The sequence below is a fragment of the Anguilla rostrata genome, chromosome 11 (assembly GCF_018555375.3).
Source record: "Anguilla rostrata isolate EN2019 chromosome 11, ASM1855537v3, whole genome shotgun sequence".
Taxonomy (NCBI): Eukaryota; Metazoa; Chordata; class Actinopteri; order Anguilliformes; family Anguillidae; genus Anguilla; species Anguilla rostrata.
The window spans coordinates 33,183,985-33,204,720 of NC_057943.1; the positions used below are offsets into that span (position 1 = coordinate 33,183,985).

At 50.9% G+C, this 20,736-nt stretch overlaps 1 protein-coding gene across 1 annotated transcript in view; it reads left to right on the top strand.

Moving 5' to 3' along the window:
* The window catches only part of LOC135234641 (plexin-A1-like), a 202,107-nt gene that overhangs the window by 159,919 nt on the left and 21,452 nt on the right, over positions 1–20,736 (top strand). The window contains exons 13-21 of the mRNA XM_064299458.1: positions 3,344–3,495; positions 6,277–6,397; positions 8,107–8,243; positions 12,857–13,024; positions 14,297–14,390; positions 15,253–15,480; positions 17,503–17,646; positions 19,123–19,357; positions 20,365–20,507. Of these exons, the coding sequence (XP_064155528.1) occupies positions 3,344–3,495; positions 6,277–6,397; positions 8,107–8,243; positions 12,857–13,024; positions 14,297–14,390; positions 15,253–15,480; positions 17,503–17,646; positions 19,123–19,357; positions 20,365–20,507 (1,422 nt within the window). The remainder of the gene's footprint in view (positions 1–3,343; positions 3,496–6,276; positions 6,398–8,106; positions 8,244–12,856; positions 13,025–14,296; positions 14,391–15,252; positions 15,481–17,502; positions 17,647–19,122; positions 19,358–20,364; positions 20,508–20,736) is intronic.

Consider the following 20,736-nt stretch of genomic DNA (forward strand, 5'->3'; position numbering starts at 1 on the left):
CACAGCCCATACCAGTATCCAGCAAGCATATGCTCACACCCTTGTCCGAGATCAGCACACAGACGCGCAAGCATGCATTCACATCCAGCTCTGGTCTGTAGTAACAGTGTAATGGTACTGTTCTGGTCTGTGTAACTGAAATAGTGCTGTTCTGGTCTGTGTAACTGAAATAGTGCTGTTCTGGTCTGTAGTAATAGTGTAATAGCGCTGCTCTAGTCTGTAATAACAGTGCAATAGTGCTGTTCTTGTCTGTAGTAACGGTGTAATAGCACTGTTCTAGTCTGTGTAACTGCAATAGTGCTGTTCTGGTCTGTAATAACAGTGTAATAGCACTGCTGTTGTCCTTTAGTAGCAGTGTAATAGCACCACTGTGGCCTGCTAGTAACAGTGTTATAGCTCTGTTCTGTGTAGTAACAGTGCAATAGCGCTGCTCTGTGTAGTAACTGTTATAGCTCTGTTCTGTGTAGTAACAGTGTTATAGCTCTGTTCTGTGTACTAACAGTGCAGTAGCACTGTTCTGTGTAGTAACAGTGTTATAGCACGGTTCTGTGTAGTAAGTGTTATAGCTCTGTTCTGTGTAGTAACAGTGTAATAGCACTGTTTTGTGTAGTAACAGTGTAATAGCTCTGTTCTGTGTAGTAACAGTGTTATAGCATTGCTTTGTGTAGTAACAGTGTTGTTGCACTCGTCTGGTCTGTAGTAACAGTGTAATAGCGCTGTTCTGTGTAATAACAGTGTTATAGCACTGCTCTGGTCTGTACTAAGTTACCAGAAAGGAACTTCAATTGACACAGGTCTGTTTCACATATTTCCTCTGGTGAAAACCCAGTTAATTGAAATGAGAGATTCTCCATCCCATTTAACTGCACATCTCACTTGCGGACACACGACTCAGTTTCCTTAGATGCCCATATACGCAGATGCACTCAGGCACACACATGCACACACTCACACTCTTTCTCTGTTTTTGGCACACACACACATGCATGTATTTTCACTATTTTTCTTGCTCTCTTTCACACACACACAACACATACAGACACATACCTTAGAGCCAGCTCTGGTGTCAACACTTGAATTTAAATTAATATGAAATCAGTTATCCAACTGACTTCCTTTTAAGTAGTGACATTGAGCAACACAAGTGCTTTAATTGATGTATGTGTGTGTGTGCCTATGTATGAGTGTTTCAGTGTATGTGTGTGTGTAAGTGAGTGCTTGTGTGTGTGTGTGTGTGCGTGCGTGCGTGCATTCTTATGAATGTTTACGTGTCTCTTGAAAGCATTTCATGATTTTCATGACAAAAATGTTAGTAAGAAATATGGAAAATTTCAATAGACTTACTTCCACATTAATATATGCACTGTGGAGTCATACAGCAGTGGGTAAGATAATCTGTGTGTGTGCGTGTGTGTGAATGTCTGTGAGACTCAGTAACTGAGACTGTTTGCATATATAAAATATTTGTGTACATGAGCGAAAAAGAGGGGAACAACAGAGAGAGAGAGGGAGGAAGGGGGAGAGCTGTGCTGACTGAACATGCGGTGCTTTTCTTTCCACAAAATAAGTGAGAATACAATTGACTTAACGATAGAAATAGAACTGCAGGGGAGCAGCAATCTGCCCCGGGGAGATATCAGAACAGACAGCAGCATTTCTGCAGCGGGAAGGTAGGGGGCGACGTCCTCCTGAAAGGCCCCAGCCTCAGCGAGCGGGAGTGTGCCTGATGTCACGTCAGTGCAGCGAAACGTACGGCTTGGCGGATCATGGCCCGTACCTATACAGCACCTAGAGTTTGGCACCTTTCAGTGTGCCTACATAAATGACCCCAGATTCTCAGCACTTAACAACATTAACTTCTGTACCCACTGACCTCGTTTAAATGAAGGTACAGAAATAAACGCTCACATACAGACACACACACACGCACACACACACACACATACACACGCACGCTCACACACGCACACACACACGCTCACACACAGGTGCATTCCTGCCCCAGGCTGTCTGTTTTTGGTGTGTCTGTCTGCAGCTCACCTCAGACCTCACGACAGGGCACGGCGGCGCTGTTTCAGACTGGGCGTGGCCCTTTGCGGGCGTGGCACTTCCTCCCTGTGACATTCGCCCCAGGTGCCCTCGCTCCGGTGGCCCTCGGGCGCGTCACTGCGTGACCGCGACGGTCTCCCGGCAACGCCCGCGGCGGTAAATGGGCGTGGGAGCGGCCGCCCCGCCCCGCCCGTTATTTCCACCTCCCCCTCGGACCGCGGCGGCGGCGGGCGGGTGAACGGGGAAGCAGCCGAGCTGTGAAATTACCCATAATTACATCGTGATTGTTGTTACCGCCGCCGATCGGCACGCCACATCAGTCTCCATATTTGTTTTGTCACGCCACACCTGTCCCTTTTATGAGGAATAATTCGGCTAAATAAATCACATTATCCCCGCGGCCCGCACTCTCCACAGCAGGGTAATAAGTTTCAATTAAGGAGTGTGGAGGGGTGGGGAAGGGGAGGGGAGGGGAAGGGGGGGCGGGCGGGGGGGGGAGAACGGTGGGCTTTCGCCCCTGCGCTCCGCTCCACCGCTCTACAGCGAAGGGACATTACTCTCCATTAAAACCAGCGCTGTCAGATGTTTGGGGCCTCTCCGTGTGGGGGTGGGGCGAGACTGGGGGTGGAGAGGGGAATTTTTGACCCGGTGCGCGCGACCCTCGTTCTGAGGGGGGCGGAGCTTTGCGTTCTAGGGGCGGGGCCGGAAGGGAAGGGTTGGGAGACGGGAGCGGAGGGGACGCTATAGCTGTGCTGTACGCTGGAGCGTTTAGGACCGTCATGGCTGACTCCACGACCTGAGCGTGACCGCTCTCCACGCCTGGGTCCAGTGCTAGCCCCTACCTGGTCCGGTCTCTGTTACCCACTCCCACTCTGACTCTCAGAGGTCTGTCAGTAGAACAAGGGGGCATAAATGGAAATTAGCAAAAGGTAAATTCCACAGAGACACTGGGAAGTACTTTTTCACACCGAGTAGTAGGTTGTGTCATAGAGGCATAATCTCTGGTCGTGTCAAAACCAGGCTCGATACAGTGCTGGATGCTATCTAGTTTGTAGGTAAAGCGAGCGCTAGGTACACTTTAGCAGTAGGAACATGGCGTGCTGCATTGTTGGGCTGAATGGCCTGTTGTCATCGTTATGTTATGATCCTTTCTGCTTTGTCGGAGGTGTTACTGTACATCTGAACTGCAGCTATAAAGAGAACTGTAATACATGTGGACAGATCAGCATGCAAGGTCAGCATGAAAAATGTATGTTTGAAAAGTCTTTCCCTCTCCCCCTCGCTTTCTCTGCAGCTGTCCCCAGAGACGGGGCCCAGGCAGGGGGGCACGCTGCTCACCATCACTGGGGAGAACCTGGGCCTGCATTTCCGGGACATCCAGAACGGGGTGCGCCTGGGCAAAGTGCCGTGTCAGCCCCTCGAGGAGGAATACATCAGCGCAGAGCGGTGAGGCTCCACCCCCACGCAGAGCAGTGAGGCTCCGCCCCCCTTTAACTTTAAATACATCAGCGCAGAGCGGTGAGGCTCCACCCCCATGCAGAGCAGTGAGGCTCCGCCCCCCTTTAACTTTAAATACATCAGCACAGAGTGGTGAGGCTCCACCCCCACGCAGAGCAGTGAGGCTCCGCCCCCCTTTAACTTTAAATACATCAGCACAGAGTGGTGAGGCTCCACCCCCACGCAGAGCAGTGAGGCTCCGCCCCCCTTTAACTTTAAATACATCAGCACAGAGTGGTGAGTCTCCGCCCCCACGCAGAGCAGTGAGGCTCCGCCCCCCTTTAACTTTAAATACATCAGCACAGAGTGGTGAGTCTCCGCCCCCACGCAGAGCAGTGAGGCTCCGCCCCCTCTTTACCTTTGACCTTTAAGTACATCAGCACAGAGCGGTGAGTCTCCGCCCCCCTTTAACTTTGACCTTTAAATACATCAGTGCAGAGCGGTAAGGCTCCGCCCCCTACATAGAGACTACATAGAAGAGAGGGTGTATTAGTGTCTTATAGAGACTACATAGAAGAGAGGGTGTATTAGTGTCTTATAGAGACTACATAGAAGAGAGGGTGTATTAGTGTCTTATAGAGACTACATAGAAGAGAGGGTGTATTAGTGTCTTATAGAGACTACATAGAAGAGAGGGTGTATTAGTGTCTTATAGAGACTACATAGAGGAGGGGGCACATTACTGTCTTATAGAGACTACATAGAGGAGGCGGCATATTACTGTCTTATAGAGACTACATAGAGGAGGTGGCATATTACTGTCTTATAGAGACTACATAGAGGAGGCTGCATATTACTGTCTTATAGAGACTACATAGAGGAGGTGGCACATTACTGTCTTATAGAGACTACATAGAGGAGGCTGCATATTACTGTCTTATAGAGACTACATAGAGGAGAGGGCATATTACTGTCTTATAGAGACTACATAGAGGAGAGGGCATATTACTGTCTTATAGAGACTACATAGAGGAGGCAGTATATTACTGTCTTATAGAGACTACATAGAGGAGGCGGCATATTACTGTCTTATAGAGACTACATAGAGGAGGCGGCATATTACTGTCTTATAGAGACTACATAGAGGAGGGGGCATATTACTGTCTTATAGAGACTACATAGAGGAGGGGGCATATTACTGTCTTATAGAGACTACATAGAGGAGGGGGCATATTACTGTCTTATAGAGACTACATAGAGGAGGCGGCATATTACTGTCTTATAGAGACTACATAGAGGAGGCGGCATATTACTGTCTTATAGAGACGACATAGAGGGAACTGTTTGACACGCCCTGTGTGTCATTGCAGTTCATGGCTTCTGTGGAGACAGTCAGGTTTTTTGGGGGTGGTGTGGAGGTTGGGGTTGATGTGGAGGTTTCTTATCGTACACTGTGTGGAACCCGAGCTCTGTCAGCCCTCCGACTTCCTGCTTCTCACGGCCCTAGTTGTTTACACACACAGCCCAGCTGAAAGAGCACTTTACAGCCAGCCGTAGTACCGATTCTCATTTTTAATTTTAAATTAACTTTCTTTCATTCTTCTTTGTTACGGTTATTGTGATATTTGCTCCCGGTTTTAATTTCCGCAAGGACATGCAATTATGCACGCTGTCCGGATCTTAAAACATTTTAATTAACCTAGCAGTCTGTTTGGACCGATAGCGGTCCAGCTGGAAGCCTGGGGGAGCGGGGGGGACGGGGTGAACGTAACGGGCCATGTTTGTGCCCGCGAGTGTTTCTGCCTGTACTGGCCTGTGTGTCTGTACGACCGTGTCTGTCTGTACAGGCCTGTGTGTACGAGCCTGTCTGTCTGTACAAGCCTGTCTGTCTGTACGAGCGTGTCCGTCTGTACAGGCCTGTGTGTCTGTACGAGTGTGTCCGTCTGTACAGGCCTGTGTGTCTGTACGAGCGTGTCCGTCTGTACAGGCCTGTGTGTCTGTACGAGCCTGTCTGTCTGTACAGGCCTGTCTGTCTGTACAAACCTGTCTGTACGAGCCTGTCTGTCTGTACAAGCCTGTCCGTCTGTACGGCCACCTGCAGGGAGAAAGCAGAACCCCCCCCCCCACCCCCCACCCCCCTCCCCCACACACATACACACACACACACACACTCACATACACTCACTCGCATGCACGCACAAACACACACACACACACACATACACACACAAACCCATAGACTCGCACACATACTCAGTCACATCACATACTTCTACGTGCACTTTTTCCACACAAACGCATACATACATGTGCTCTGACACAAACGCACACCTCAGCTCTGTTCACTCGAGCCCCATGTGTGTGTCCTCTGTAGTTTCATTTCCCTCCCTCTCTCTCTCTCCCTCTCTCCCCCTCTCCAGCCTGTCAATTTCCTTTCCAATTAAAGCACTCTATTGGCATGGCTTGTAACAGGTACATACTGTTGAGCATAAACAACAGTCGAGATCAAGAAGCCACTTTGTCAGATCTTACAAATTAGACCCAGCGATTACATTACCATTGATACCCTTGGTATTATAGGCTGCATTTGCGTTCAGCAAAGAATTAGTTACAGACTTAAACTGGAACCGGAATCTCCAGAAACACAAAACTGAAATGGATTAATTATTTGATAATGTAAATAATAAAATGATTAACAATGTGATCTCTCTCTCTTTCTTTTGCTCTCTCTCTCTCCCTCCCTCCCCCCCTCCCTGTCCCTCTCTCCCTCTCTCCCTCCCTCCCTCTCAGCATCGTGTGCCAGCTGGCCGACGCCACCGGTTACCGTATCCAGGACGCGGCGGTGGAGGTGTGTGTGGGGAGCTGTGCGGCAGAGTACCGGGCCCTCTCCCCCAAGGCCTTCACCTTCGTGGTGAGCACCCCCCCGCAAGGGCCCCCGCGGGGCCGGACGAAGGGTGGGGGATGGGTGGAGGATAGGTGGAGGAAGGGTGGATGAAGGGCTGGAAATAGGTGGAGGAAGGGTGGAATTAGGGTGGAGGGTGGGTGGCAAGTGGGTGGGGGATGGGTGGAGGAAGGGTGGAATTAGGGTGGAGGATGGGTGGCAAGTGGGTGGAGGAAGGGTGGAACAAGGTTGGGAGTGGGCAGATTTAAGACCGGTTCAGATCAAAAACTCAGCGGATAGGTTTTAGAAACTGAGAGTTTTAGAAAACATTTAGAAGACATTTTAGAAGACATGTTTTTTCCTTGTCAGAATCACTGAGTTGTAACACATCTTCGGATGGCTGCTGTGGTCTCCATTTGTCAAATATTGTGTCCGAAGGGTGGTCTATAGAGATGGATCTGCTGAACTCCCCATAACTCGTGTGAAAGCAGCGCTTGTGTGTGTTAACCATCATTACGTCTTTACTGCCCTGTCTCCACTCTGACTGTGTTGTCTGCACTGTCTCAGTTTGATCTATACCAGGCTTAAGGCCGCAGTCTCTATGGTTTTTTTCCCCAGTCCAGTCGACTCTACAGCAATAGATCAGCCACAGTACGCACTGTACCTTACACACTTTACCATACACACTGTACCTTACACACTTTACCATATGCATTGTACCTTACACACTATACCATACACACTCTACCGTACGCACTGTACTTTACATGCTGTAATGTACACAGTATAACCTACACACTGTACCTTACACACTGTAACGTACGCGCTGTAACATTCGCACTGTACCGTATGCTGAGCACCGTACCCAGAATATATGGGTAATGAAGCATGTTTAGTCGCATGTTTACACTGCACCGCCCCCGCCCCCCCACACACACCCACATGATTTATTCCCATATTTGCAGCGGCGGCTCCAGGCTCTGAGCGCGCCGAGCCTCGCGCTGGTATTCTAATCAGCGCTCGCGTTGCTCTCTCCTCGCGCTCCGGCACGTTCCGTTCATTCTCCTTCAGGGACGTTCGTAAGAGCCCCGTTCAGCCCCTACAGGAAGCGCTCTGCCCCACTCCCCCCCCACCCCCCCCCCTCCGCTCGTAAACGCACGCGCCGCCGCTCGAGCTCCGCGAATCAAATCCGTCTTCATTCCGTCCCGATTTAATTCAATCCCAGCGACTGCGCCGCTGCGCCGGGGGAACGCTCGCGCGGAAAATGGCATCGCGTTCGCGGTCTCCGCCGGCGGCCCCGCGTCCCGTGAAACGCGAGGCTCGGCAGACGCTAATTCGGGATGCGCGGCGCGGCGGCGGAGTCGCGCGTGTCTAAGCGGCGCAGAATGTCACATAAATGTCGAGTGTAAAAGGGGGCGATGCGAGAGATAGTATCAGCGCACCGCTACACGACACACGCGGTGTTTAGAGGAAAAAAATGCAATTATGTTCACTTCCAGAAATTTTATTGTATTACCGTGCTACGAAATGAATGTTTTAAAGTACATTTGCAGACATACTATGGATTTTTGTTAGATTGTAGTATATTCCATTTCTTAACTATCCGGACTGATGGTGATCAAAAACAATAGTGAAACACAATGAAAAAAGACTACAGCGAAATGATGTTAAATTTTAGCTTGTATCTTATGATGTTTATGTGTTTGATGTGCCCCCCCCCCCCCCCCCGCCCATCCCAGACCCCGTTTTTCACCCGGGTGCAGCCCATGCAGGGCCCTCTTTCCGGGGGCACCCGCATCACCATCGAGGGGAAAGACCTCAACTCAGGAAGCGGCGTGTCCATCAAAATCGGCCTGCGCCCCTGCCAGTTTGAGAGGTGAGCCCCTCACCCCGAGCCTGCTGCTAATGCTAATGCTACTCATTCCTTTTAAGGCTAGCCCCTCACCCCGAGCCTGCTGCTAATGCTAATGCTACTCATTCCTTTTAAGGCTAGCCCCTCACCCCGAGCCTGCTGCTAATGCTAATGCTACTCATTCCTTTTAAGGCTAGCCCACCACCCCGAGCTGCTGCATGCTAATGCTAATGCTGACTCATTCCTTTAAGGCTAGCCCCTCGCCCCGAGCCTGCTGCTAATGCTAATGCTACTCATTCCTTTTAAGGCTAGCCCCTCACCTCGAGCCTGCTGCTAATGCTAATGCTATTGCTACTCATTCCTTTTGAGGCTAGCCCCTTCCCCCAAGCCTGCTACTACTGCTATCGCTAATCGTTCCTTTTAGGAAGCGTGTGCAGGTTTCTACCGCACCTCTGTTTTTTATGGTGAATTGCTGTATTTGGGGCATGAGGCGTGGTGGACTGCCACTCGATGAGCTGCCTGGCGGAGCGGATTTTCCTTGAGAATTAAAGCAGTTCAAGGATAATTAATTCTTTAAATTTTTTATTAATAGAAAGTGTTCATTTCGCATTGGAAGAAAAGGGGAAGTGATTTAAAGTTTGGCAGGGGTTATGGTTTTTAAATGGCTGAAAGCATTGAAAGGAAATCTAAAAACCCTGTATTCTGAGAAAAGTGTTAAGGCCACAAAGGAAATTGAGATAAAAGTACCTGTTAAATGATAGGGTTTTAAATTCTGTATGGTTAAAATATGTAGGGAATTTAAATAAAATAAATCAGTGAGAATCACTGTGTGCGACAGGTAGTGTGCCATGCCATAACATTTCAAAAACACTGGGTTGTCGCACTTTTATGACTTTCGACAGCTAATTTCAATCTGTGCCCCTTGTTCAACTGAATTTTGTAATCCTCATTTTTAACCCCTTAAAAAAAGGAAACATCTTAATTAGATTATATTAGGAGTCTTCTTCAGCTGAGCTTGTACAGATTAAGCGTAACTTCAGACTGGATTCAAATCACTCTGTTGTTTTGTATTTGAGCTCATCAGTCCAATCCACATGTTATTATTTTTTTTAGCTCACATTGTAGTTGTTTGTCTAGAGAAGTTTCACATGAGAGTGCATTTATGGGGACCAAACACAGATGTGGTAAATTTCTACACGATTTCAACCCGGGTTACTGGAACTCTTCCCGTGGCTGAATTGTGCTCCCCTGTGTGGGTCTGCTTTGCACAGCTGACACTGGCATGGTCCAAATTCAGTACCAGGCTGTGGGGAAACAGAGCCTTAACAGATACCAGACCATGGGGCCCATCTATGCACTGGAACAGAGTTTTAGCAGATACCAGACCATCGGGCCCATCAACACACTAGAACAGTGCCTTAACAGATACCAGACCATGGGGCCCATCTACGCACTGGAACAGAGCCTTATCAGATACCAGACCATGGGGCCCATCCACACACTGGAACAGAGCCTTATCAGATACCAGGCCATGTGGCCCATCCATGCACTAGAACAGTGCTCTAACAGATACCAGACCATGGGGCCCATCAGCACATTAGAACAGTGCCTTATCAGATACCAGACCATCGGGCCCATCAACACACTATAACAGTGCCTTATCAGATACCAGACCATGGGGCCCATCCATATGCTAGAACAGAGCCTTAAAAATATGAGCCACCTAGCAGCCCCCAGCCCCCATTTCTGTCTAGCAGAAACCTGAACAGAGCACGAGGGTGATGCGCCCTTCTTCCCATGTCATATTAAAATAAAAGTATCTGAGAAGGAGACGCAGAGATCATATTCACACACGCATTTTTCTGAGCTCTTTGTGAAACATGTTGACAAATATCTGAATATCTCTCGTGTATTGCCACGTGTTAAGGGCCATTAGAAACACAATGGCGTGTTATGAATTGCGGGACACGATAGGAGTGCGTTCACTCCCGTGTTTGCACTGAGGCTTTTTCCGACTGTCGCCGATCCGTCATCAGTGCCACGCGCTGGGAGTCTCACGGGCGTCGGCTCGCATCTCCCGACGCGTTCAATCACAGCTCATTCTGCCGCTTAATCACAGCCTCTTTATTAGTGTTTATCATTGTTATTCTCATTTCCCACGAAAGGTTCATTCAGAGGCTTAATCTCTTGAGCAAGCGATCTCAAACCCCCAACCGCCCACATGTGCCACTCACATGTGCACACACACCCTCATACATACACACACACACACACACACACACACACGCACACGTGTACACACACACCCTCATACATACATACACACACACACACATACGCACACACACGCACACGCGCGCTCACACACACACACACGCGCGCACACACACATACGCACACACACGCACACGCGCGCACACACATACGCACACACACGCACACGCGCGCTCACACACACACACACGCGCGCACACACATACGCACACACACGCACACGCGCGCACACACACACGCAGGCACACGCGCACACACACACACTCATACACACACACATACGCACACGCGGACACACACACGCACACGAGCACAAGCACATGCACATACGCGCGCGCTCACACACACACATACGCACGCACACGCGCGCACACACATACGCACACACACACACGCACACGCGCGCACACACATACGCACACACACACATGCACACGCGCGCACACACACATGCGCGCACACACACACACACTCGAGCGGGCACATGCACACGCTCAGACTCTCGTTCTTTGTGTTCGCCTCGAGAGGCTTGTCAAAATATGTACGGTCTTCGGAGCTTCGCGGAGACGAGTGTTGTGAAAGCGGTTGCCGTGGAAACGGCGGAGACGTTCGCAGCGCGTCTCCGGCTGGTCTGGAGCAGACGAAATCGCTCCTCAGGCATCTGCACAAAAGTCTTTACTGTCCACTTTGTATTCCACGCTGTATAGACTGCTGTATATATATACACACACATGCACACACGCACACACACACACACACACGCACACCCATACATACACACACACACACACACACACACACACACAGACATACAACGCACGCACGCAGAGCATCTACTTAGATTTGCTGGATTCTTGCCAGTGCGTGCAGGCTCAAATGCAGTGGAATTTGAGAATGGCATTAATAAGGGTGCGGATGCGTAGGCACGCTGAAGTCACACGCGTACATGCATGCAGAGTGGCAGACAGGTCGCGCAGCGCTACAGCTGAGCGCTCGTGAAGCGCCCGTGCTGGGAGAGGGCCCGGGGGGACGCAGGGGCGGCGGGTTAGGGAGCGCCCAGGCTCGCGAGCGCTCGCGAGAGGAGCAGACGGCGTCTGAGTCTGCCAGCGTGCGCTCAAACGGCTGCTCGACAGTTAGACGCTGTCTCCAGGCTACCGCTGCTGAGTGACTGTGGGGGTCCACTTGTATCAACTGTACAGGGGTGTGTGTGTGTGTGTGTGTGTGTGTGTGTGTGTGTGTGTGTGTGTGTGTGTGTGTGTGTGTGTGTGTGCACGTGTGGGTGAGTGTGAATGTGTGTGTGCGTGTGCATGCCTTAGTGTGTGGACAGTGTATGGCCAGTGTGTGTGGACAGTGTGTTTGCTTAAGGTAAAATTGGGGACATGTGTTGGAATACACACTAGTACACTGGGGACGCCTTTCCAGTTGGAGGCCAAAACCAATGTGTGTGTAGTGTGCGATGTGTGTGTGTTTGTGTACATCTCGTTCATCGCAACGGTGGTTGCTGACGAGATCCCAACCCCGGTGTAGACCTGAGGAGTGACAAAAGGTCTTATAATTGTAGGCGGTCGGGTCGGAGGTAGGTGGAGCCAAAAACACAAGAATATCGTCCCCGCCGGCGGGTTGTGTTCCGCCCGGTCTTCAGCCCTCATGGGAAAACGAAAGAGTAGGTTAGGGGCAGGCGTTCAGCCCATCCGGTCGTCCAGTTCACTGCCCGAGCCCGCGACCTCCTTCAAGCGAAGTGCCTACCGGCGCCGCTGTCCAGTCTCTTCTGCCTCCTGTAGAGTCTCCGTCTTGTGGCTACGACGGAGTCCGCCGCAACTTCCTCCTTTGAGGTGGCTGCTTATAGGGCCTCGCCTGCTCGTGCTAACAAGCAGCTTTAACGTGTGAATGCTCGTCAGCCATCCGCAGCTCTTCGTTGTGGCAGTGAAATTCCACCTACCTTCCCTCTGCTGCAGCCCTGTCCATGGTGCTGCCGGTTGTCGCCTCAGTTGGTCTGCCGGGGGCTGTCCAGGGTCCTGAACGTCTCTAGACAGGGGTTTGCTACGTACCGCCCACTCACCACTTTTCCCAGCGGCCGCCGGTGTCGATGGGCTCGGCCGTCCTGGTGGTCTCGTGGGGAGCACCGATAAGGGATCGGGGCGCCACAGTGTGTGTGCGTGTGCGTGTGTGCGTGTGTGTGTGTGTGTGCGTGTGTGTGTGCGTGTGTGTCTTAGTGTGTTTACAGTCTCAGTTGCATCTGTAAATACTGATGTGTTCCTCGGAAGCTCCTCCCCTCTCCCTGCTGTTAGACCCCTTAGGGGGGCGTGTCTGTATTTGGGGTGTGGTCCCGTGTGCGGGCAGTGAGCGTGTGATCTGCCCCGCAGGAGGAGCGGCAAGGAGATCATCTGCACCACGCCGGCGGGGTCCGGCCCGGGAAGCTCGCCCGTCATGGTGGACATCAACTGGGCAGAGCTACGCAACCCCGAGGTCAAGTTCAACTACACCGAGGACCCCACCATCCTCAAGATCGAGCCCGACTGGAGCATCGCCAGGTAGGGCGCGGCGGGCCGCGACCCAGTCACCTTCTGCATTTCCGTGCCCTGTGTCTGCCGCTCCTAATCTGTGGGTTTAAATCGAGCGTTTCTGTGGAATCTACGGCCCGCTAAGCGATCGTAACTTTTGAGGTGGTTAACGCGGTCCTCTGGTCTGCTTGTGCTAAGCCCCAAAGCTTTTAAATGCTTTTTAAACGTGTGATATTGCTCTTAGGCCAGTCGGCTCCTTTCTTTAGGTAGTGTCCCATTACATTACATTACATTCATTTGGCAGACGCTTTTATCCAAAGCGACGTACAAAAAAGTGCATTTCATGGCCGTAGACAACTGCTAAACACGGGTTCAGTAAGGGGTTCAGTCCCTTTGAGAAATTGTGGGACGCGGTCCAGCGTCTTTTGGGGCCATGAGGTGGTTGCAGCCGCCAAGTGAAGCTGGGCGGAGGGAGTCCGCACTCTTGTACTCTTGTAGGGCAGCAGAACACTTTAGAAATCGTACAATTGCTGGATATATCCCGAAGCAATCCAGGCAAGGAACTGTCTTCAGTGGTCACATCGGAGAAGTAACCCAGAAACCCCCATAGGATTCAAACCCAGGTCCTCACCGCCTCGGCCAGAGCGGCCTTTCCTGGTGACGGCGGGAGGACGGGGGCCCTCGAGGGGGAGGGTGATGAGTTAAGCGTTGGGTTTGCGCCCGCTGTAGAGCCGTAGCTCGCGGCGGCGGAAGAACACGGGCTGACCCCTTGTTTCCGCGGTGAAGGTCACACGCTGCGGTGAATAACCGCCTCCGGCCCTCTGCTCTGCTGTAATGGAGAAAGGTTGCGTCTCTGACCCGTCGAGCTCCGCTCGTTTGCTCCTTCTCTCGAGCGGAGGAAGCGGGAGGATGTGGGTGGCGGTTGGGCGATGAGGGCTGGGGGCGGGGCTTATTGTCTCAGGTTGGGGGTCGGGCACAAGCCCTGCGGGAACTTACAGGAAGCCGCCTGCCAACCCAGGTTGGGTGACTACAAAGAGGGAATAACATTAATCGCAATGCAGTCTGGGAAATGTGGTTCCGAGACATGCTACTATCGGCCTCGTTGCGAATGTCATGGAAACGTGTGGGTTTCTCTAGCCCAGACATATGTGGTAGAGTGGAAGGTCTGCAGTCTCTCCTAAAGGTTTGAGATTGAATTCTCTGCAGTGGGTCTCTCCTTTGATAAATGGCTCAGACAAAATGAGAGGAGTCTCGAGAGATGCCTTATCTGTCCTGACCCCTCTTTTGCTCTTCCCTCCACAGCGGCGGGACCCCGCTGACAGTTACCGGCACCAATCTGGCGACCATCAGGGAGCCGAAGATCCGGGCCAAGTACGGGGCGGCGGAGTCGTTCCACGTGAGTCCGGACTCCCGTCCCTGAGATTCCCGAATTCGCGGGGTTCCGGTTCATCGGTCACCCTGCCCCGGGGCCTGTTTGTGTGCGACTCCTAAAAAAGATATGGAAACCCCCCCTCCCCCCCCCCTCCTGCCAGCTTAACCTTTTAAATGTCAACCTGCGATAAAGTGGAGCTGGCAACCCTCCCCTCACCTAGCACCATGGGGGCCAAATAACCTTTCCCTGGAGTTCTGTCAGGAGACAGAAAATAAAGTCATAAAAATCATCGAAGCTTGGGCGGGAAGGAGGGAAGGAGGGGGGAGGGAGGGAGGTGGGGTTTTGGGGTTGGCGGAGCATGCATTCACGTGCTTGTTCTCAATGTCATATCTTCCTCTCTACTCACGAAGAGGACTACAGCTGTCATTACGGCTACAGTCGCTTAGCGCGCTGATTAGCTTCCTTAGTGAACGTGATGGGGTGAAATGGCTGATATCGCGCTTGTAAGTGTCGCGTATGACGGGCCAGTTTTTGCAGGCTAGAAACATTCCCTTCATGACATAACACCCCTCAGGCGCCCTTGACTGGCGGGCCCTAAAAAGTATGTTAGGAAAAATCCAACAATGGGTAAAAAAAAAAACCCAGGGAAAAAGGATTATCACTGGCCTACATCTGGTTTCAGTTGTAAACAATCCCCAAGAAACTTGTTGAGAGTGAAATTGCACTTGTTGTGAAGCTGTGGGGGAGAGAGGGAGGGGGCCAGTGTGGAGGGGGGGGGGGGCGGAGATTTGTTCAACCGTGGCGGGACGGTCGAGATCCAGGAGTTTGGTTTCGGAACGGTGACCGCGTCGGCTGAACGGGGAACTCCGTTCTCCCTTCTTCCCAGAACTGCACCGTCTACAACAACTCCGTGATGGTGTGCCTGGCGCCCTCTGTGGCCAAGTCGGAGAAGGGCTTCTCGGAGGCGGGCAGCCGGCTGGACGAGATCGGCTTCCTCATGGACAGCGTGCAGTCGGTGGTGGTGGTGAACGAGAGCTTCAGCTACTACCCGGACCCCGTCTTCGAGCCGCTGAGCCCCACCGAACTGAAGCCCAGCTCCCCCCTCATCCTCAAGGTACGCAGCACCCCCGTCAAACATGACACGTCTCTGCAAATTCAACGCACAATTACTATTTACTTACCGAATTTAACGGTTCGCAAAAATAAAATGGTAAATGTGTCATCCTTTATTTATGGAAATTATTCGTTTTTATTTCCTGGATATTACACACGGCGTGGCGTTTAAAAGGGTGCGTTCGCGTGTAATTGCTTGGTCCCCCTCCCTCGCGTTCCGTGAATTTGAGAGCTGTGATTGAAGCCGCCCGGTGCCTTGGTGACCGTTTCTCGGAATCCGTTGAAAAGATAAAAAATTAAAAAGCTCGATTCTCACTTTTTTTTGCTTTGTTATCGGGAGGAAAAATACGCTGTAACGGAGCCTTCCTGATTGGTGAACCCCGGCCTGGCCTGGCTCGTAAGACTCATCAGCGCGGGAGTGAGGTGGGGGGGGTGGGGGGTGGGGGGGGCGTGATACGCCCGGTTTTACCGTGCCGTTAATTTTTCTGCCTCGATAACGCCGCCGCTTCTGCTAAACGCGGCGGGTTTCGGGCGGGGTTCCTGTACTCGGAGGTCAGTCGGGCTGCTTAATCGAACGTGTCGGTCAGGGCGCCTTTTGGGGAGAGAGCGCGTCGGCGTTCGCCAGGGTCCGCGCCGGCGTGAGAACGCTGAGAATCCTTCCTGTTCCTCGTGGTTGTGGGCTAGCTTGCCTCTGTTTGCGGTCACAGATTTCCGCCAGCTTATCCAAACTTCGGACCCATTTTTTTTTCCCACTTATCCATTTATTAGGTCTTTGTAGGGTTGCTGTAGGAACTACTGTTCACCTGTTCGAAGAAGTTCAGTTGTGGTCAGTCCTGGAGCACATACAGGAACAGGGCGGGGCCAGCAGCGGGAGAAGAGAAGAAAAAGGGAGGGAATGAGAAATAAATGAGTATAAGATTTTTTATACTCGACATAAAACAACACTTTTAAACAACACTACATACAATCCGCAGGTAGCCACGACAAAAGGAAGACAGTATTTAAGGTATCATTGCATAGCACACACTACATACAGTAGATCATGTGGCCTTTTCCAGGTATAATCGAGGTAACCAGATCATCCAAGGATCGCAGGTTAGCTGCTTGTGTAAGCCATATGGTGGTAGGGGGTACTTCCTGTTTTGAAGATTTGATTTCACGTTTTAGCCAAGTAAATAATGCTGTTTGATACTCGATCAGTGTCCCTGTCTTCATCAGGAAATCTTTTTATTTGTCTTTATTATAATTTGTATAATTGTCGTCCCCTTTCCAGTGTGTCTGGATTCTATTACAGTTCCAAAATACATGCAAGGGTGGAGCCTATACTGGTGCTATATTTAAAGCACATGAGAAGTGTTGGGGAATATTTTCTGAATATGGGCAGGGATTAAATCATTTTGGTGGATAAACTTTAAATTTTGTTCGTGAAAATTGATAAAGGTTCGTCTAGGGAAAACCTTCTCGCAAATGCGAAACCAGTTATCATCACTAAAAGATAACTCCAAATCTCAGTCCCAAGACACCCTCGATGTGTCATAAGAAGATGTACCCATATTTGAGTTCTATATAAATCTGAAATCTTACCCCAGAGACAACCATGAGAGATCAGCGGTTTCTCAATTTTTGTAAGCTCTGAACATATTTTACCCTCTTTCATTGGATTCATTTTTATGAATTCAAAAGTAGACAAAAAATACAAATTTGCATGCAGTGTGCAACCTAGTTTGGGCAGGTTGTTTAATTTCCCCAAATAAACACTGAGCTTGAACAGGAAACTATGTTTCATTGTTTCCACTGCTTGTGTGTGAAGGAATCCAGCAGCAGTTTGAAAAACAGAAGGTTGTCGGTTTGCACCAAGATCAACAGACAGAGAGTTTCACTGGTTGTTCTGTAATCTTACTCCTCTAATGAGCAGAAATACCCTCTGACAGGCTGTTTGTAAACAGTAAATCGGGCTCTGTCTCGGTTCTGCTCTGTCTACCTGCTGCGTCCTGACGGATGGAATCTTCCTTTCCCACTGAAGGGCCGGAACCTGATCCCGTCGGCTCCGGGGAATTCCCGGCTGAACTACACGGTGCTGATCGGAGAGACCCCGTGCGTGCTGACGCTCTCCGAGACGCAGCTGCTCTGCGAGTGGCCCAACCTGACCGGGCAGCACAAAGTGACGGTACGCACACCCGCCCCGCTCGCATAGTCCTCCACTGCACCGCTGATCACTCTGATCAGCTGCACTACTGATCACGCTGCTCCACTGCTCTACTGATCACACTGCTCCACTGCACTACTGATCACACTGCTTCACTGCTCTACTGATCACACTGCTCCACTGCACTACTGATCACCCTGCTCCACTGCACTACTGATCACCCTGCTTCACTGCTCTACTGATCACACTGCTACTGATCACACTGCTCCACTGTACTACTGATCACTCTGATCAGCTGCACTACTGGTCACACTGCACTACTGATCACACTGCTCCACTGCTCTACTGATCACTCTGATCAGCTGTACTACTGATCACACTGCTCCACTGCACTGCTGATCACACTGCTACTGACCACACTGCTCCACTGCACTACTGATCACACTGCTCCACTGCACTACTGATCAACTGCACTACTGCACTACTGATCAACTGCACTACTGTACTACTGATCAATTGCACTGCTGATCACACTGCTCCACTGCACTACTGATCACACTGCTCCACTGCACTACTGATCACACTGCTCCACTGCACTGCTGATCACACTGCTCCACTGCACTACTGATCACACTGCTCCACTGCACTACTGATCACACTGCTCCACTGCACTGCTGATCACACTGCTCCACTGCACTGCTGATCACACTGCTCCACTGCACTACTGATCACACTGCTCCACTGCACTACTGATCACACTGCACTACTGATCATGCTTTCTGATCACACAACCAGGGAACAAACTTAAACATGACAGATTTCTTCTAACTTTAATGCCCATTTCTTGTTTGTTGAATGTAACAGATTGGGAATATAAAACTGTAAATCTGGCATGTTTTGGCACCCTGACAGCAAGCACTTGGCAGAATTCACAGCTTCCAAACTTTTTTCTGTCGCCAGCTAACAGGTTTTCTGTCCTTGCTTTTGATATCTTTTCCCAGTCATTTGTATTCCACTGGATCTCTCCATTCTGAACCTCTCTGCTCTGCCTCAAAGAAAGTCACAGATCCTTGTATGCTCCATGCTTAAATGGGACAAGCTGTGGGGCATGCTGGCCTACCTGTCCCCCAAAGGAAGCCTGGGGGAACAGCAAGGATGCTTTGCGCCCCCCCCCCCCCCCCCCACCCACCCAAAGGGTTTAGAGAGCTTTAGAGAGCTCTGGGGGTGTGTAAGACCAGGATGGACACAGTGCTAAAGGTGTTTTACCCTAAAGAGAGGTTCAGTGAGCCTGGATGGGCTTTCCTCCTATTCAAACTTACGGCTTTTGCTTTTCTCCCTCTCTCGTGTGCGTGTGTGTGCTTGCTTGTGTGTGTGTGTGCGCATGTGTGTGCGTGTGTGTGTGTGCGTGTGTGTGCGTGTGCGTGTGTGTGCTTGCTTGTGTGTGTGTGTGCGTGTGCTTGCTTGTGTGTGTGCGTGTGTGCGTGTGTGTGTGCGCAGGTGCGAGTCGGCGGGTTCGAGTACTCCCCGGGCACCCTGCAGATCTACTCGGACAGCCTGCTGACCCTTCCCGCCATCGTGGGGATCGGCGGCGGCGGCGGCCTGCTGCTGCTGGTCATCATCGCCGTGCTGATCGCCTACAAGCGCAAGTCGCGCGACGCGGACCGCACCCTCAAGCGGCTGCAGCTGCAGATGGACAACCTGGAGTCCCGGGTCGCGCTGGAGTGCAAGGAAGGTACGGTCTCTTATTCCCCCCTCCCCCTCTTCTCTTCCGTCCTGCCCTTCCTCTTATTCAACTTCCTGTATTTCCAGGAAGTGCATTTGTAGATGTGCCAAAGTCAACAGATAATTAGTTATAAAATAAATAAGTGCAGATGTAATTACAGATCACCATCTCTGACCACAGGCCCCACCTTTTAAGCATGACTGAAAACGGCACCAGGTTTTACAGAGCATCAGGCTGTGGGATTACAGCACCAGATTATATAGAATATCAACCTGTGGGATTACAGCACCAGATTATATAGAATATCAACCTGTGGGATTACAGTGCCAGGTTTTATAGAGCATCAATCTGTGGGATTACAGTGCCAGGTTTTATAGAGCATCAGCCTGTGGGATTACAGTGCCAGATTTTATAAGCATACCTGTGGATTACAGTTAGCCTGTGGGATTACAGTGCCAGGTTCTATAGAGCTCCAGTCTGTGGGATTACAGTGCCAGGCTTTATAGAGCATCAGCCTGTGGGATTACAGTGCCAGATTTTATAGAGCATCAACTTGAGGGATTACAGTACCAGATTTTATAGAGCACCTCCTCAATAAGATTACATTACCCGCACTAGGGGTCGCGACCTTGGCAGTCTCATGCTGTAGCATGGTCTGTCGCCAAAGTGAGAAATGGAGAGACAGAGCATAGAACGTCTCAGAGTGATGGAAGCTGGAGAGAAAGAGAGAGAAAGAGGGGGGGAAAGAGCGCACCCTGTGATATTCACTGTGTAAACAGTGAATATACGGCTGTTGGTAATGCTCTCAACTCATTGATGCAGTGTTGTTAAGGTTCTGGCTCACTGGTGTTAATGTACAACCTCAATGGTGCCAAGGTCTTGTTCTCTGATTCACAGTTTCTCGGTAGTGTTCAGGTAACAGCTCATTGCTGCTGAGTTGCTGGCTTGTTGGTGTTGAGGCACCGGCTTCCTGGTGTCCAGGTGCCGGTCTCAGACGGTCTCTCTCTGATTGGCAGCATTTGCCGAGCTGCAGACGGACATCCACGAGCTGACCCAGGAGCTGGACGGGGCGGGCATCCCCTTCCTGGACTACAGGACCTACGCCATGAGGGTGCTCTTCCCGGGCATCGAGGACCACCCCGTTCTCAAGGAGATGGAGGTACGGCTGTAAAACTGCACCTGCCCTCCGTTCGGACAGGCGCTAACCCCAAAGCACCGCCTAGTGACACTGAGCACACGTCAGGATCCAGTGGCCGCTGGTTTTCAGCTCAGTGATAAGCTTAAGAATCCACATGTTGTTCTCAAGACCTTAACTGGTTGTTGATTAAAAAGGAACCACAGACACTATGGCACTCCAGGAGTTGAGTTTGACGCCCTTCTAAATCACT